The sequence below is a fragment of the Indicator indicator genome, chromosome 2 (assembly GCF_027791375.1).
Source record: "Indicator indicator isolate 239-I01 chromosome 2, UM_Iind_1.1, whole genome shotgun sequence".
Classification (NCBI taxonomy): domain Eukaryota; kingdom Metazoa; phylum Chordata; class Aves; order Piciformes; family Indicatoridae; genus Indicator; species Indicator indicator.
Window position 1 is genome coordinate 64834924 of NC_072011.1, and position 16232 is coordinate 64851155.

General features: G+C 44.4%; 1 protein-coding gene across 1 annotated transcript in view; it reads left to right on the plus strand.

Annotated features, from left to right (window-relative positions):
• Nucleotides 1-16232, plus strand: part of COL9A1 (collagen type IX alpha 1 chain) — a 67809-nt gene that overhangs the window by 44586 nt on the left and 6991 nt on the right. The window contains exons 29-35 of the mRNA XM_054397587.1: nucleotides 7185-7238; nucleotides 8081-8152; nucleotides 12843-12878; nucleotides 12983-13027; nucleotides 13327-13359; nucleotides 14269-14415; nucleotides 15441-15495. Coding sequence (XP_054253562.1) covers nucleotides 7185-7238; nucleotides 8081-8152; nucleotides 12843-12878; nucleotides 12983-13027; nucleotides 13327-13359; nucleotides 14269-14415; nucleotides 15441-15495 — 442 coding nt within the window. The remainder of the gene's footprint in view (nucleotides 1-7184; nucleotides 7239-8080; nucleotides 8153-12842; nucleotides 12879-12982; nucleotides 13028-13326; nucleotides 13360-14268; nucleotides 14416-15440; nucleotides 15496-16232) is intronic.

Consider the following 16232-nt stretch of genomic DNA (forward strand, 5'->3'; position numbering starts at 1 on the left):
GAAGGAAAATCTTCTTTACTTTGAGGTGTTGGAGCACCTGTTGGACCAGGCTGCCCAGGGTGGTTTTGGTCTTCACAGGAGTGGTGCTCCAATCTTCTGATCATGTTGGTGGCCCTCCTCTAGACCCACTCCAGGAGGTACAGAGGTTCTTCTCCAGCTCTCCTCTGCCCTGGTGAGTATTGTGTCCAGTTCTGGGCTCCCCAGTTCAAGAGAGGCAGGGAACTGCTGGATAGAGTTCAATGGAGGACCATGAAGATGCTGAGGGGACTGGAGCTTCTCTCTTATGAGGATAGGCTGAGAGACCTGGGCTCTTTAGCCTAGAGAAAACTGAGAGGGGATCTTATCAATGCTGATTAATATCTACAAGATGGGGGTCAAGAGGATGAGGCTGGGCTCTTTTTGGTGGTGCCCAGGCATAGGACAAGAGGCAAAAGACACCAAAGTTTCTCTTACATATGTGGAAAACTTTCCTTTGAGGGTGACAGAGCACTGGAACAGGTTGTCCAAAGAGGTTGTGGAGTCTCCTTCTCTGGAGACTTTCCAAACCTACCTGAACACATTGCTGTGCAACCTGCTCTGGGTGAATCTGCTTTAGGAGGTGGGATGGACTAGATGATCTCCAGACACCCCTCCCAACCCCCACCATTCTGTGACCCTGTGGGGTTACATGAGCATACATTTACTGGGATGGAACAGAGGTATCTTCACCCACCCAACTTCATCCTCACTCCAACTTGCAATCATTTATTTTTGTGTTTAAAAGTATTGGGTGCACCTGGAAAAGTTTCCAGCCCTGTACTTCTTGAGCTGATATTTTGTGTGCTTGTAACAGGACTAAGAATTATAATTGAATCAGACCAAAGTAATTGCCCACTCTGATAATGCCCTGTAATCTGCTAAACTATGCTTTTAATCCTTGCAATGTGAACATGAATTCACAAAATCAGCAGTCCAGAGAACAGGAGCTGACATGCAAGGTTAATTATTAATAACCCTGTCAGCTGGAGAGAAATACTTAATGTAGATTAAACACAATCATTTTTCTGTTTATCACTCTGGAGGCATCTAAAATCCTTGCCTCTGTTATCTCTGTCTTCACAATTTTGGAAAAGCTGTGAGTATTGAAAGGTTGGACCCAGATGATCCTTGGGGTCTCTTCCAACCTGGCATCCTGTGATTCTGTGGTATTAGAATGAAAGCATAGCAAGGAAAAAAAAATGTGGTCAATACAAAATGAGAAAGGAAGTCAATTTTTGACAAGAAAGTAAGTTTGCCTATAGAACATTAAACAGTAATCTAGTTTTCATCTATAGTTCCTTCAAAGCTATAAAGAGCCTTGAATAATGATAATACTTAGCTTCAGAGAGTCAGAGAATTGTTTGAGCTGGAAAATACTTGCAAGGTTATCCAGTCCAACCAGTGGGCACCACTGAAAAGAGCCCAGCCCCATTTTCTTCACCCTCACCCTTTAGATATTGATCAGCATTAATAAGATGCTCTTTCAGTCTTCTCTAGGATAAAGACCCCCAAGTCTCTCAGCCTCTCCTCATAAGAGGGATGCTTCTGTCCCCTCAGCATCTTTATGGCCCTCCATTGGACTGTGTCCAGCAGTTCCCTGCCTGGGAAACACAGAACTGGACACAATACTCCAGAACTGGACACAATACTCACCAGGGAAAAATAAAGCTGGAGGAGAACCTCTGGACCTCCTCTGGACCTGCTGGAGCAGGTATAGAGGAGGACCACCAAGATGATCAGAGGGCTAGAGCACCCCTCCTGTTAATACAGGCTGAAAGAGTTGAGGCTGCTCAGCCTGATTAAGAGAAGGCTCTGGGGAAACCTTAGAACTGCATTTCAGTATCTGAAGGGGACCTCCAGGAAGGCTGGGAGGGGACTCTTCAGAAAGGCCTGTGGGAACAGGACGAGGGGCAATGGTTTGAAACTGGAGCAGGACAGATTTAGGTTGGACATCAGGAGGAAGTTCTGCACAATGAGAGTGGGGAAATACTGGAACTGGTTGAGGCCCCATCCCTGGAGACATTCAAGACCAGATTTGCTGTCCTGGGCAGCCTGATTTAGTTGGAGGTGTCCCTGCTGACTGCAGGGGACTCAGACAAAATGACCTTTGAGGGTCCTTTCCAAGCTGTGAACCTGCTGATGCAAACTCCCTTGACTACTGGCCACACTCTTCTGAATGCACCCAGCTGACCTTCTTGGCCAGCAGGGCACATTGCTGCTCAATACCTAAGCCTTCCATAGTCTTTACCAACTAGCCTGCAGAATCCTCAGACATAAACTGTGTTAATTCTATTTTATTTTCATTACTAAACAACTGGAGGACTGTAGTGAGACCAGCATTGGTACTAGAGCAGAAGATTCAAATTTTGGCCTTTTAGGAGTCTGTAAACATTTTTTTCCATTTTCACATAGAAGATATGAAATGATTGAAAAGAAGATAGCCAACTTTAGCTAAAAGCAGGCAAACTCATACCTTGGGAGGGCATGGAGAACAGGTCTGGTGAGGAGCAGATGAGGGAATTGGGGATGTTCAATCTGGAGAGGAGGAGGCTGAGAGGAGTCTCTACAACTAGCTGAAAGGATGCAGGTGGGTGTTGGTCTCCTCTCCCTAGTAAAATGTAATAGAATGAGAGGAAATGGCCTCAAGTTGCATCAGGGGAGGTTCAGGTTGGATATTAGAAGAAACTTCTTCACTAGAAGGGTTCTCAAACACTGGAACAGGATTCACAGAGAGGTGGTTGAATCCCCATCCCTGGAAGTGCTTCAAAGAGGCAGAGTTGTGATCCTGAGGGCCATGGTTTAGCCCCAGTCTTGGTAGAGATAGAGAATGGTTAGACTGGATGAGCTTAAAGGGCTTTTCCAGCTGGAACAAATCTATGAGTCTATGAGGCTCTTATCTCACTAGGGACAAATACCCCTACAAGAAAATGACTTCCAAAAGTACCATTTTAGTCAATCATTGTTTCAGCTGGCATGTGAGTAGGAAAACCTGCCGAGGCTTATTTTTATTTGGTTTACTGTTTGCTTGCTCAGCAACCCAGAAAAATATCATGGAAATGTCTTTCTGTTTCTAAACCAACCATAACCTGCACTCCACTCTACGGTATGGTTGCTAACTCTTGTGTTTGCTCCAGGTTGTGCAAGCCAGTCCAAATAATTGCCAAACCCATTTGTGATTTAAACCTTTCTAAGCCCAAGTCCTCATGGCAGGTGGCCCAGAGGAAGCAATTCTCAAACATCAGTGTCATTCCTAATGAGTGGAATTTAGCCATGCTCTCTAAGCTCCTTAACCACCTTTTCCCCCCCCTCCCTTTCATATTAACAAAGATTTAGAAAGGTTTCATTTTTCATATGGTGTCTGCAGAAAATACTGCCCCTTGCCCCCTTGATTTCCTTCAGCCTTTAAAGGGCTTAAATTTAACCCGTAAATTGCTAAGATTTGGAGAATGTGCATCTCATCTGCTGCTCTTGCAGAGAAAAGAAAGCTTGTAACCTTTACTAACCATTTAGCCTGGCCTAGCAAGCCAGCAGGTATTTGTTGGTCAGGATTTAGGAGGCAATGAATGATTCACACCTGCAATCCTGTGTCCAGTTTGGGGCTCCCCAGTTCAAGAGAGACAGAGACCTGCTGGAAAAAGTCCAACGGAGAGCCAGCAGGATTCTTAGGGGACTTGAGCATCTCCCCTAGGAAGAGAGACTGAGAGCCCTGGGGCTGTTTAGTCTGGAGAAGAGAAGGCTGAGAGGGGATCTGATCAATGTCTATACATATGTGAGGGGTGGGTGTCTAGAAGGGGCCAGGCTCTTTTTGACAGTGTCCTGTGATAGGACAAGGGGCAATAGATACAAATTTGAACACAGAAGGTTTCACTTCAACATGAGGAGAAACTTCTTTACAGTGAGGGTGACAGAGCCCTGGAGCAGGCTGCCCAGGGATGTTGTGGAGTCTCCTTCTCTGGAGACTTTCAAAACCCACCTGGATGCATTCCTGTGTGGACTACCCTAGGGTGATCCTGCTTTTGGCGGGGGTTGGAATCTCTGGAGGTCCCTTCCAACCTTTAACATTCTGTGATTCTGTGATTTCCTAGACATTTGCAACCAAGGTGAAATGCCCACCTGCCTAAAATTTGGTACTGTAGCCTCCTCTGAGAGAATTCTGAGGGGTCCTGGTTGGTTGGGCTGACTTGCTCTCTGGAGATGCCTTTGTGTTTCTTATTATAAAGAGGGAGCCTGGAGAGTACCTTGGATTTGGTACTGAAATATCATAGAATCATAGTCTTGTTTGGGTTGGAAAAGACCTCTAAGATCATTGAGTCTAATTGTCAGTATCACCATGGCCATTAAACCATGGCCATTAAATCATGTCCCAAAGTGCCATGACCACACATTTCTTGAACATCTCCAGGGATGGTGACTCCACCACCTCCTTGGACAATTTAATATCCAATCTAGACTTTCCCTGGCATAACTTAGTCATTTCCTCTTCCTATCTCTGGTTACTTGGGAGAAGAGACCAACACCACCCTCACTCCAAACCTCCTCTCAGGCACTTGTAGCACTAGGTCTTCCCTTAGCCTTCTCTTCTTCAGACTAAACAACCTCAGCCCCCTCAGCCACTCTTCTTATGCCATGCCCTCCAAACCCCTCACCTGCCTCTTTGCTCTTCTCTGGACACCATCCAGGACCTCAATGTCTTTTTCATACTGCAGTGCCCAGAGCTGAACCAAGGTGCTCAAGCTGTGGCCTCACCAGTGCACAGTACAGGGCCACAATCCCTTCCCTACTGCTGGCCACACTATTCCTGATCCAGGCCAGGATGCTGTTGACCTTCTTGGCCACCTGAGCACACTGCTGGCTCATCTTCAGCTGGCTGTCCACCAGCACCCCCAGGTTCTCCTAGTGGCTCTAACAGTTCCCTTTGTACACAACTCCTGCAGATCTTGCAGCAGTGGCCCTTAGGTTGAGGTCATTCTGTCCTTACAGACATGATTGCAGGAAATGTTTGCAGGAAATATTGTCCTTTTGTATTCCAGCCTTCTCTGTCCTAACCTTATCTTTTACCACCTTGGAAAACTGGTGGTGTTTGAAAGAGTCCTGCTGGCTCTATATCTGACAAAAGATTTGTTTCTCCTTTTTATTTGGCATTTAAAATCCAACTAAAGATTTATTTTTTTGTTGTTGTTGTTGCTTTTTCCTGGCTTTCTGTAAGACCAGCAGAACCTTGTGATGTGCTTAAGAAGTTTGACTGTATGATTTTTGACTCGATGGAAGGTGACCTTGCTTTTGTGGTGTAGCTGTAGAGCAATCAGCCAGGAGTGCTACAGGAGGGCTACGAGCAGATGAGTTGCTAATACTGATGATGATTTTAATCCTTCTCTTTCCTGCATCAGAAATGCAGTGCAGAATGATGTGATTAAAGAACTGATTTTTCAGAAACTTTAATGCACCTTCTGGGTTGTAAGACGAAAGTGATTTGGGGGCATTTTTTTCTTTTTTTCTTTTCCTTTTTATTTTCTATTTTCTCTTTTATTTTGTCTTTTCTTTTTTATTTTCCTTTTTATTTTCTTTTTTCTTTTCTCTTTTTTCTTTTCTTTTTTCTTTTCTTTTTTCTTTTCTTTTCTTTTTTCTTTTCCTTTTTTCCTTTTCTTTTTTCTTCTCCTTCTCCTTTTCTTTTTTTTTTTTCCCTTTTCTTTTTTCTTTTCCTTTTCTTTTTTTCTCTTTTCTTTTCTCTTTTCTCTTTTCTCTTTTCTTTTTCCCTTCCTTTTTTCTTTTTTATTTTCTTTTTTTATTTTTGGTTCTCTTTTGGTTTTTCTTTTCTTTTCTTTTTTCTTTTCTCTTTTCTTTTTCTTTTTTCTTTTTCTTTTTTTCTTTTTTCTTTTTTTTTTTTCTTTTTTCTTTTTTTTTTCTTTTTTCTTTTTTCTTTTTTCTTTTTTTTCTTTTTCTTTTTTCTTTTTTTAATTTTTATTTTTCTTTTCTCTTTTCTTTTTTTCTTTTCTCTTTTCTCTTTTCTTTCTCTTTTCTTTTCTCTTTTCTCTTTTCTTTCTCTTTTATCTTTTCTCTTTTCTTTTTTTCTTTTCTGTTTTCTTTTTTTTTCCCCCAATTTTTTGATTTTTTTAACATAAAAAGAAAAAGGCTTCTGGTAATACATCAAGTGCTTTAAAAGGAGAACTGATTTTTAAGCTATTTTGGAGGAAATGAATGGAAAAGATCTGTTCATGTTTGGTTCTCTGATCTCTCCAGGATGCCTAATTATTTCTTAAATTGCAGAGATCCTTTTCCTAAGCTTGCATGAGAAGTTGTTTTTGCATTTATGCCCTGTTAGGCCTAGAGAAGAGAAGACTCTTTGGGGACCTAAGAGCTGCCTTCCAATACCTGAAGTGATCCTGCAGGAAGGCTGCAGAGGGACTTTTTATGAGGGTGTCTAGAGACAGGACAAGGGGGAATGGTTTGAAGCTGTTCAGGTGGGACTGTGGGCTTCTAAGTATGTGGTCCTGTAGGAACTGAGTTGATGAAACTAATTAAAAGCCTAAAGCTAAATATTCCCTCACAGTTCTCTTGGTGAAGTAAGTTTGGTAGTGACAGGTAACTCCCAGGTGGGATCCCATGCGGGGATGTGATTGTGCATCATCACTGTGCAGAATGAATTACTTCAGAGAGTCATAGAATGTTTTATGTTGGAAGGGACCTAGTTCAAACCACCTTCCACTAGTCCAGGTTGCTCAAGGCCTCATCCAACCTGTATTGGAACACCTCCAGGGAGGGGGAATCCATGGCCTCCCTGGGCAACCTGTTCCAGTGTCTCAGCACTCTCACTGGAGACAACTTCTTTCTAATCTCCAGTCTAAATTTGCCCTCCTCAAGCTTCAACCCATTCCCTCTCATCCTATCACTACAAGCCCTCATAGCAACTCCCTTCTTGGCTTTCTTGTCACATTAATGCTGGCTCTAAATTCTATGCCATGGTTAACTAAAAATTTTTGCCTTTCTCAGGAGTCTTCATTGTTTTTAGTGTATGGAATAGTTTTGCATAATCAACCAGAAGTTATGACTGAGGTTAACTGTTAGAGTAATTCATTCAATATTAAGAAACAAGAAATAATAATCATCCTTTATTCCCTGTTAGCAAGAAATATTGCAGGAAGTAATGTTGTCCTTCTCTTTCCTCTAAGGGTAGCAGAGGAGAGCCAGGTCCTGCAGGTCCTCCAGGCATCCCAGGCAAATTGGTAAGCAGTTTATTTCCACAATCACTTCTCACATTTACTTTCAAGGAACTCCAGCACCATTAGGAACTACACTTAGCCATTTATCCATGCAGGGGGATGAAAGCAGTGTTGAAAAGAGTTGATTGTTGAGTGGTTTGGGTTTGCTTTTTTTGTTGGTTTGGTTTGGTTTGTTTGTTTAGTTTTGTTTTTTTTTTTCCCCAATCCTCTGTGACTCTGCTAAGCTTAGAAAATGCTGCTTTTTAAAGTATATAGAGATGTGTGGGACTTTTTCTTCTACTAAAAAAAAAAAAACCAACCCACCATAAATCCTGTGATGTGCAAAACTGGGTTGCACACATCGGTGTGGGCTGCATGTAGTGAAGGGGAAGAGAGCAGTGAAAGTCTGGCTCTCTGCTAGCAGCTGCTAATGAGTGGAGCAGATGCTGAATGGCACCTTTCAGCCCTGCTCCAGCACTGTTTGTACAGCAGCAGGCAGAAGTCTGGCTGGGCAGGTTGTGGCTGAAAGAGCCTGCTGTTAACAGAGGAATGTGCAGGTCAGGGAGCAGGATCTCAGCAAGGATATTTTGGGTTCTTTTAAGAGAAGCAGGCTGTCATCGAGGGGCTGGAGGGTGGAAAGCCTTGCCAGCCCTTTATTTCTGTTGTGTTTGTTAGCAATAAAATCATGAGAAGGCACTGTTTAAAGAGCTGTGTTTTGGCTCAGCTCTGTTTCCATCAGATAATCTTCTTTCACCAATTTAGGGCTGTCCTGAGAGTAAGATTCTGCCCCATCTGCTTGTTTAGGATATGACTTTCCCTTATTCATTCATGCTGGGTAAATTTACATCCTTGGCTTATTTTCACAGGGTCCCCAGGGTGATATTGGACTTCCAGGGCTGCCAGGTCCTCCAGGCCTGCCTGGTAGCAAGGGTGACCGGGTAAGAAATGCTCTCAACCATGCAGACTGCACTTTGACATCAGGAGTAAATGCAATAATTGCAGCATTGTTTTCAGTTCTCACATTAATTCATGTCTGGTTTCTTCTTTTGTTTGTAGATCTGTTAGCTGCTTGCAGGCAGTGCCCTAGCTTCCCATTAAATACTTGTAGCTCATAAAATATAGAGGGAAAGTTGCAGCAGTGCTACTCAAGGGACTGAAGTGAGATTACTACCTTAAATATTTCAGTTTTGAGGGGAGTTTGAATCATTTAAAAGCCTAAATCATGTTGCAAATGCTTGACCTAACCTGTTATGAAATTGTAAATTAGAGTCTCTGGTCACTGAAGAGCATTGGAAATTCAGCCTTGGTCTACAGTAGATTCAGTGCCTTCTATGTATGGCTTAGGACCTGCTGTGGACGTGCACAGGCTGTTGGGATGTGTGCACACACAAAACTGCAGGACTGAATTATTGGTACTGATATTTTGTTAGGAGGGAAGAACTGGGCCCTGGGGATCTCAGACCAGCAGAAGGTACCTTGCTTTGCTGAATCAGTGTCAGTGAGGAGAAGTATACAACCCCCAAACTGTCCTTTCTGTTCTCTTGTGGAAGAGATGGAATTCACTCACCAAACTCCAGACATCTTTGCCATGGAATACTCAATTTATACACTGTGTTCCTTCTTACTTGAGGCACCTACTCCAGTACTAAATGAAGAGCACTTGTGAAGTGCCTCTTGCTTTCCACTGAGAACTGAGGAAATACAGAACTTTCAGACAGAATTACAGAATTAACCAGCTTGGAAAGGACCTTCAGATCATCAAGTCCAACCTCACACCCAACTAATCTCACCATCTAATCAACTAAACCATGACACTAAGTGCCTCATCCAGGCTTATTTTAAACACTTCCAGGGACAGTGACTCCAACACCTCCCTGGGCAGCCCATTCCAATGGCCAAACCTATGCATCACTGCTGTAGATGCCTTTAGTTGCACAGAGGATTCCTGCTCTTGATGTGCTGCCAGTATGCATCACAGGGTGGCTAGATAGGGTTGGCAGCTGATTTGGGCAGTTTTTAAAAGGACTTAAATCCAGGTCTTTGTTGCTGTTGAGATTATTATTCATGTGTTAGGTTTTCCTTGTTGTTTTTTTTTTTAATGCTGAGATCAGGAGCATGAGTTTCTAGTCAGCTAGAAGTATTGGAATAAAGGAATCTCTTTTTGTTAGATTGGTAATGGTTCAGACTTCTCCAGAAGGAGATTGAAGATATCTGAGGAAGCAAATCTGAAAGGAAAAATAAATGATCACATTGCTGGCAATCTCCCTCCAAAGATGCCTGGCTCTCCTGGTTTGCTGTAGAAAGCACCTGGACCTCTAGGATGAGAAGAAAGTGAAGGTGCTGTGAGCAGCCCCAGTGAGATCCAGCCTGCAGCCAGGAGGTTTCTGTTGATCTAACTGCCTTGAGCTTTTTTAAATCCTAGGGTCAGTTTAATGCCCTTCAAGTCCAAAAAAAAAAAAAATCTGTGTTAAGAGCTATCTCATCCTGTGACGGCTTTTTAGCTTGCCTGTATTGAGACAAGTGTCCATTTGTAGCCTTGATTCTTTCTTTTTTATTATTCTTCTTCAATTGAATAGATGCTGGAGTGTTTATTTGTTTGTTCAGGGGCAGGTTGAACATGGCTGCAGCTTTGTCAGTAGCACTGACCTGCAGCACATGTTCCAAGTCAAGCCTGGAACAGATTGCCCATGAGGAGGTTGTAGATTCCCAGTTTCCTTGGTTGGAAAAGACTTCTAAGATCAAGTGCAACCATCAACCTGAGACCACTGTGGCCAAGAAACCATATCCCAAAGTGCCATGGCCACACCTTTTTGGAACACCTGCAGGGATGGTGACTCCACCACCTCCCTGGGCAGCCTGTTCCAATCCCTGACCACTCTTTCAGGGAAGAAATTTCTCCTAATCTCCTTGTACCTCTCCTGGTATTTCCTTTCATTCTATGGCCTGATACTAGGGAGAAGAGGCCAACCTCCAGCTCACTCCAACCTCCTTTCAGGGAGCTGCAGAGAGCAATGAGGTCTCCCCGCAGCCTTCTCCAGACTAAACACCCCCAGTTCCCTCAGCTGCTCCTCACCAGCCCTGTTCTCTAAACCCTTCACCAGCTTCGTTGCCCTTCTCTGGACATCCTGCAGGATCTCAATGTCCTTATTGGAATGAGGGGCTCAAAAATGAACCCAGTATTTGAGGGTTGAGATAAGCAATATGTCAAAAAACAAAACAAAAAGATTTTTTCATATTTTGACCTCTTGCCATGTTGTCTCTGTTGATGATTTGAGAGCCACTGTGGAGCAGATATGGTCAGCTGTGATTTTTTTCTTTGCCAGTACAAATATTACAGGCCAAGTTGCACAAATGCAAAAGCTTCTTCCACCTCAACTTTTATCTATTGGCAGTTTTGTTGCTCTAAGAAGAGGTAACTGGAGAAAAAGAACCCCTACAATGATGCTAAGTTGGAAAATCAGTATCTTTTTGTGTGAGTAATTGGAAAACCTTTACAAGTCACAACGTTAGAGAACACTTCAGCCAAAACAGGTTCAGTTGGACAAAGCTGGGATGTTAAATAGATCTGTGACTTGCACTGCTTAGCTCTGTGGAAAATTTAGTGTTGGCTATTCATCCTCAGCAATGTGAGGAGAAATCTGAATTCATCAGATCGTAGGTGTAACCCTGGTTTGTGTGCCTATATCTTGTGTGAATTCACTGCGTCTCTGCAATGGGAGGGAAAGGGCTGGCACAGAAATATTTCTTTTTTTTTTTTTCCCTGCCCTGCTGTAGTTCTTATAGAAGGAAGATGTTTGAATGTGTGATTGGTTTTCTAACGGAACACAAATACTAAGATTTTCACAGAGTTGTCAGTGTTGGAAGGGACCTCAAGGATCAGCCAATTCCAAACCCCCTACCATGGGCAAGGACACCTCACACTACGTCAGGTTGCCCAGAGCCACATCCAGCCTGGCCTTAAAAACCTCCAGGGATGAGGCTTCCACCACCTCCCTGGGAAACCTGTTCCAGTGTCTCACCACCCTCATGGGGAAGAACTTCCTCCTAGTGTCTAATCTAAATCTCTCTTCCTCTAGCCTGGATCCATTCCCCTTAGTCCTGTCACTACCTGACACCCTAAAAAATCCCTCCCCAGCTTTCTGGTAGCCCCCTTTAGATACTGGAAGGCCACAATAAGGTCTCCTCAGAGCCTTCTCTTCTTCAAACTGAACAGCCCTAACACTCTCAGCCTGGAGGAGCTGCAGCCCTCTGATCATCCTTCTCCAAATGATTATTTTGCTAAATAACACCTCCTACATCTGAAATACTTTCAGAAACAAAAATGGCATAGGTTTGAAATGAATCAGCTCATTAACTGATTCCTCTTTGCTTCCTGCCTGTCTACACAGCTACCTTTGGTTACAGGATTCTAAGATGAAGCATATAAAGATGCTTTATATTTCAGAAGGAGTAGCAGCTTTAAGATACAAGCCACTTCCCTTGGTAATGATCAAGGTGCTAGGGACAAATCACTTCCCTTTGTAATGATCAAGGTCCTAGGGACAAATCCCTTTGTAATGATCAAGGTGCTAGGGACAAATCCCTTTGTAATGATCAAGGTTCTGGGGACAATCCACTTCACTTTGTAATGATAAGATTCTAGGGACAAGCCACTTCCTTTTGTAATCATCAGGATTCTAGGGACAAGCCATTTCCCTTTGTAATGATCAAGGTTGTAGGGATAAATCACTTCCCTTTCTAATGATCAGGATTCTAGGGACAAGCCACTTCCCTTTGTAATGATCAAGTTTCTAGGGAAAAATCACTTCCCTTTGCAATGATCAAGGTTGTAGGGACAACCCTTTGTAATGATCAAGGCTCTAGGGACAAATCACTTCCCTTTGTAATGATCAAGGCTCTAGGGACAAATCACTTCCCTTTGTAATGATCAGGGTGCTAGGGACAAATCACTTCCCTTTGTAATGATCAGGGTTCTAGGGACAAATCACTTCCCTTTGTAATGATCAAGGTGCTAGGGACAAATCACTTCCCTTTGTAATGATCAGGATTCTAGGGAGAATCCACTTCCCTTTGTAATGATCAGGATTCTAGGGACAAGCCACTTCCTTTTGTAATGATCAAAATTCCAGAGAGAGTTCTGCTGAAGGAGACTGAGAATGCAACAGCAAGCAGGAGAAGATTGTGACTGGACTTGTGGATGCCTCACTGTGCTTACCCCACATTTGCAGGGCTAGTATGGCCTAGAGCAGGACAGAATATTTAACAGGCCTTGTAAAAGTGATACACCTGCTGCATTTTTACCTTCTAAAACCAATGTGCAGAGCAGAGTTGTCGCTGCTGGAAGAGCATCTGTCATGTGAAGGGAAGCTCTGCTGTTTGGCAGGCAGAACCTGTTCCATCCAGTGCAGCAGGGGCATTAAATCTTTCATGCTCTTACTTGTCTTCAGTTTGTCACCTTAATTACAGAGTAAGATTCATTTAAGTGCTTTTATTGTCATCTTTCAAAGCCTGCAGCTCTAAAGGTTTCCTGCATTAATGCCAGATGGGTAGGGAGGACTGAAGATTATTAGTATGCTTTTGAGCCTGCTGTTTCAAGTTATTTATTTATTTAAACCTTTACGTTTTTAGGGCTCAGTGGGTGAACCAGGACCTAAAGGTGAACAAGTAAGTCCTGTGGTGATGGTACTTTCAAGTCACACTCCCCAAATGCTGTTTTGACTGAATCTGAAGGCTGACAACTTGTCCTTATTTATTTATTTATTCTGCAGGGTGCACCTGGAGCAGAAGGAGATGGAGGAGAAAAGGGTGACTTAGTAAGGTGTTATTTTCTCTTCACCTGATCAAATATTTCCCTGTCACCAATGAAAACTTCAAAGGCTTGTTGGAGTGCTTGAAGCATGGAGTTTGACCACTGAAAGTCACATTTCAGTTTTACACTAACTGAGCATTGCAGAGCTCAGCAGTTCTATCAGCCTGGTGAAACAGGAGTACAGATAATAAATAGTCTGAACTTTTTCTTCTTGCTGTGAAGGGGAAAAGAAAAGTTATGCTTTTATAATGTGAATAATGAATAACTCTCTTCTAATATATTCTTTTTTTTTTTCTTGCTTAGGGTGACATGGGATTGCCAGGAGCAAAGGGATCTGTAAGTATAATGAAGAGCACTGCTACAGAAATGCAGAGGTCATAGATCCATAAACCAGAGTCATAGAATCATTCTGGTTGGAAAAGACTTTTAAGCTCATCCAGTCCAACCATTCTCTAACTCTAGCAAGTCTGGTGCTCAACCATGTCCCTCAGCACCATATCTCAGCCTCTTTGAAACAGCTGCAGGCATGGGGCTTCAACCACCTCTTTGGGCAGCCTATTTCAGTCTTTGAGAACCCTTCCAGCAAAGAAGTTTCTTCTGAGATCCAACTTAATCATCCCCTGCTGCGACTTGAGGCCAATTCCTCTCATCCTCTCACTTGTTACTAGGCAGAAGAGACCAGCCCCCACCCGGCTTTCAGGGAGTGGGACTTGGTGATCCTGAGGGTCTTTTCCAACCTGAATGTTTCTGTGATTCTGATTCTGTGAGGCTGTTCAGCCTGAAGAAGGGAGGCCTCTGTGGTCCTCTCCACAAAAGCAACAGGCAGAGAGTTGGCAGTTGGACTTACAGAGTCCTGTAAGTAGAGGAGCTCTTCATGTCAAGAAGGGTTGCAAGTGACATGCATGAGGGCAGAAGTAGAAACCAAGGCAGCAGATCTGCTCCTTGACCAAAACCTGAGTGTCTTGTGCATGCCTCTATGGGTGCCAGCTTGCCTCTTCTGACAGCCTGTCTGATTTTTCCTCTTCTCCCCTTTCAGTGAGGAGCACAGACTTCTGCTGAAGTTTATCAACCCCACGACCACCCACTCTGGTGTCTTATTGAAACAGAAGCACTTAACTCTGCACCCCAACAGGCACTGCTCTGCAGTTCTGAGTAGCTTCTGGCCCCATCTGCCTATGTCAGGATGAGCCCATCAGCCAGGAGCAGAGCAGCCCACTGACTGAAGTTCCTCTCTTTGCCTGCCAGGTTGGTAATCCTGGAGATCCTGGTTCCCGTGGGCCGGAGGGAAGTCGGGGACTGCCTGGCATGGAAGGACCACGAGGCTCCCCTGGACCACGAGGCTTGCAGGGGGAACAGGGTGCCCCAGGTCTGCCTGGCAGCCAAGGCCTAGCTGTAAGTACTGTTTCCACAGAGCTTGTGCCTTTGGGGCACTTAGCTGTCACTCACACAACTCCTTTGATTTGCCTGATGAGATGTGCGTGCACATGACACCCGAGTGCCACAGCAGAGTCTGAAATGCACTGGACCTCACAGCAGACATCTTTGTAGGCCAGGGAAATCATAGAATCACAGAGTGTTAGGGACTGGAAGGGACCTGTAAAGCTCACCCAGCCCAAACACCCTGCCAGAGCAGGATCACCTCGAGCAGATCACACAGGAAGACATCCAGGTGGGTTTTGAATACCTCCAGAGAGGGAGAGTTAGGCTTCAGAATCCCAAAACAGCAGGGCTTGGAAGGGACCTCTGGAGATTATCTAGTCCAAGCCTTCTGCTAAGGTAGGTTCACTCAGAGCAGGTTGCACAGGAACATGTCCAGGAGGTTTTTGAAAGCCTCCAGAGAAGGAGACTCCACAGCCTCTCTGGGCAGCCTGTTCCAGGGCTCCAGCACCCTCACATTAAAGCTTTTCCATATGTTCAAATGAAACCTCCTGTGTTTAGTTTGTGCCCAGTGCCCCTTGTCCTGTCACTGGCCACCACTGAAAACACCCCAGCCCCATCCTCTTGATTCCTACCCTTTAGCTATTGATCAGCATTGAGAAGATCACCTCTTAGTCTGCCCTTCTCCAGGCTCAAGAGCCTCAGGTCTCTCAGCTTCTCCTTGTAAGAAAGATGCTGCAGTCCCTTCATCATCTTTGTGGCCTTGTGTTGAACTCTTTCCAAGTAGTTCCTTGGCTGCCTTGAACTGGGGGAGCCCAGAACTGGACCAAATACTCCATTTTTACCCTTCCAATTCTCTCCCCACTCATCCCACAGGGGTAGAGGAGTAAGGGAGCAGCTGTGTGGTACTTAACTGCTGGATGGAGCTAAACCATAACAACTGGCCAGCATTTTTGTCTGCATCAGACACACGTAGAAAATGTACTCTGATACCAGCTGGGGTTATTTTAACTACTATTACTTCTGGTTTTTAATCCTAGGGAAAAGAACCTACTGATCAGCACATCAAGCAGGTTTGCATGAGAGTCATGCAAGGTAAATATTCTGAAGTGTATCTTGTGTTTCTTGGGCATTTCAAGCAGGAGGATCTGCTGCTGTGGAGGCATCCAAGGCTTTTCCCCACTCTTATCTAGAACAAAGAGCATGGCCTCAGCAGGGGAATCTGGCAGAATCATAGAATGGCTCAGGTTGGAAGGGACCTCAGAGATCATCTACTCCAACCTCCCTGCCATGGGCAGGGACACCTCTGTGGGGCACTGAACACCCCCAGACAGGAGGCATCCACAGCTTCCTTGGGCAGCCTGTTCCAGAGTCTCACCACCCTCATTCTGAAGAATTTCTTCCTAAGCTCCAATCTGACCCTGCTCTCCCTCGGCTTCAAACCTTTCCCCCTTGTCCTGTCTCTAGACACCCTGATGTAAAATCCCTCTGCAGCCTTCCTGTAGGATCCCTTCAGGCACTGGAGGACAGCTGCAAGTCCCCTCAGAACCTTCTCTTCTCCAGGCTGAACACCCCCAGCTCCCTCAGCTTAACCTCATAGCAGAGGTGCTGCAGTCCTTACATCATCTTTGTGGTCTCCTCTGGACTCACTCCAACAGCTCTGTGTCCTTCTTATGTTTCAGTACTACTTGCTAAGCCTGGCAAGATCTATCTTTGCAAGAAGGAACAAGCTGAAAAGCATGAGGGTAGTCATCTGTGTTGGCCTGCTAAGTGCAGGCCTTCTTTTTCAGAGGAAAGAAACTCTCGAACTGGTGCTTGTGAGCTCAAATTTG